The sequence below is a fragment of the Coffea arabica genome, chromosome 3e (genome assembly GCF_036785885.1).
Source record: "Coffea arabica cultivar ET-39 chromosome 3e, Coffea Arabica ET-39 HiFi, whole genome shotgun sequence".
Classification (NCBI taxonomy): domain Eukaryota; kingdom Viridiplantae; phylum Streptophyta; class Magnoliopsida; order Gentianales; family Rubiaceae; genus Coffea; species Coffea arabica.
Window position 1 is genome coordinate 11,752,616 of NC_092315.1, and position 1,665 is coordinate 11,754,280.

The 1,665-nt window shown below is 44.4% G+C and overlaps 1 protein-coding gene across 1 annotated transcript; it reads right to left on the reverse strand.

The window, feature by feature from the left end:
• Positions 1 to 735: 735 nt before the first annotated feature.
• Positions 736 to 1,197, reverse strand: LOC140038379 (uncharacterized). The gene has a single exon (XM_072083717.1). It carries the CDS (start codon positions 1,195 to 1,197, stop codon positions 736 to 738), a length of 462 nt encoding a protein of 153 aa, XP_071939818.1.
• Positions 1,198 to 1,665: the final 468 nt, after the last annotated feature.

Sequence of the window (1,665 nt, forward strand, 5' to 3'; positions counted from 1 at the left end):
CCAACATCAGGCTTAAAACAAGGAAACTACCAAACAAACAGGAAATGGGGTTCGAAAAATTGCGGAATTCGACCCCGAAACTGGGCTCTCATAGACGAACCTAAGGCTATACCATAAGCCGATAAGTTCCTCCGGAACTGAAAGTTATAGTCGTTTAAAGCTTTTGCACGATTTAGGCTCCTCCTCGCCCTCAACTCACCTTGCAATGATCTCGCGAGGCCCAGATTTCAGCAACAGGTTCCACATCGGTTTGTGTACACCCTGTGGATTTCTCTACTTCCTAAATCGAGTAGTGATACAGAAGACAGAGAGGGACCGAAAACTCCCTACCAGAAGAGATGAAAAAATAGTGGAGAACACCTCTTGGTGGCGAGGGAGTGAATATTATTGATGATCAGAGTTTGGACAAGAGATTTGGGAAAGGAATTTGTTACAATCTGTTTGATGATATTCCCTGAACACTACTGATCCTTTATACTAGTAGAGAGGCAGAGCAAGTGGAGTTAGTTATAACTAACTTCATTTGCCATTCCTTGCTATTTTTGGAGCCATGCATGTGCTCCGCACGTAGGCTTCCCATGCATGACCTTTCTAATTTTGTTAATCGGTTACATACCAGCTAAACAGAAAAACAAATGCAGAAGAAGATAACAAAGTGACTAGAAATGCCCAAAATACCCATGGTCATTATTTGTGTACGTAACAGATGCTCCCTCTCGGAGAAAGTCATTGTCCTCAAGGACTAAAGGCGGGAAACTTCTGTTTCAAGTCGTGCAAGAACTCCCACGTTGCATCCTCTGGAAATGAATTACTCCATTGGACCAAAACCTGAGTTGCTGCCTGGTTGCCTTTCTTCGCAATGCGTCTGTCTAAAATTACAACTGGTTCGACCAGCAGTTGACCTTGATCGTTGATTGCAGCTGGTACATGGGGTGCTACCGGCTGAGATCCTATCTTCTTTTTCAATAGTGATACATGGAAGGTTGGATGGATGCGTGCATGATCAGGGAGTTGCAGTTTGTAGGCCACTTTCCCTATTCTTTCTATGACTGGAAAAGGTCCAAAATACCTTGGAGCAAGCTTCTGACAGCTGGATGATTTGAGGGAATGTTGTTTATATGGATGCAATTTGACATAAACCATGTCCCCAACTGTGAATTCTCGGTCAGACCTACGGACATCAGCAATTTGCTTCATGCGATTTTGAGCCTTCTAAAGGTTGTGCTTAAGGAGGTGCAGTACTTTTTCCCTTGCAGCCAAGCTTCTATCCACAGCCTCTGCTACAGATGAACCAGGAAGATAAGGGACATGGAGAGGGGGTAGCTGGCCATAAACCACTTGAAAGGGAGTGATTTGTGTAGCTGAGTGATAGTTCGTATTGTACCAGAATTCAGCTAGGGGCAGCCAGGAATACCACGTACGAGGTTGTTCACTTGTCATACATCGCAGATACCCTTCCAAGCATCTATTTACCACCTCCGTTTGCCCGTCTGACTGAGGATGGTAAGAACTAGAAAAGTGTAGCTGGACCTTCAAGAGCTTGAACAGTTCTGTCCAAAATTGGCTGAGAAAGATCGAATCCCTGTCACTGACGATGGTTTGAGGAAGTCCATGTAACTTAAAAATGTGATCCATGAAGGATTGAGCAACCTCCATCGCGGTGTA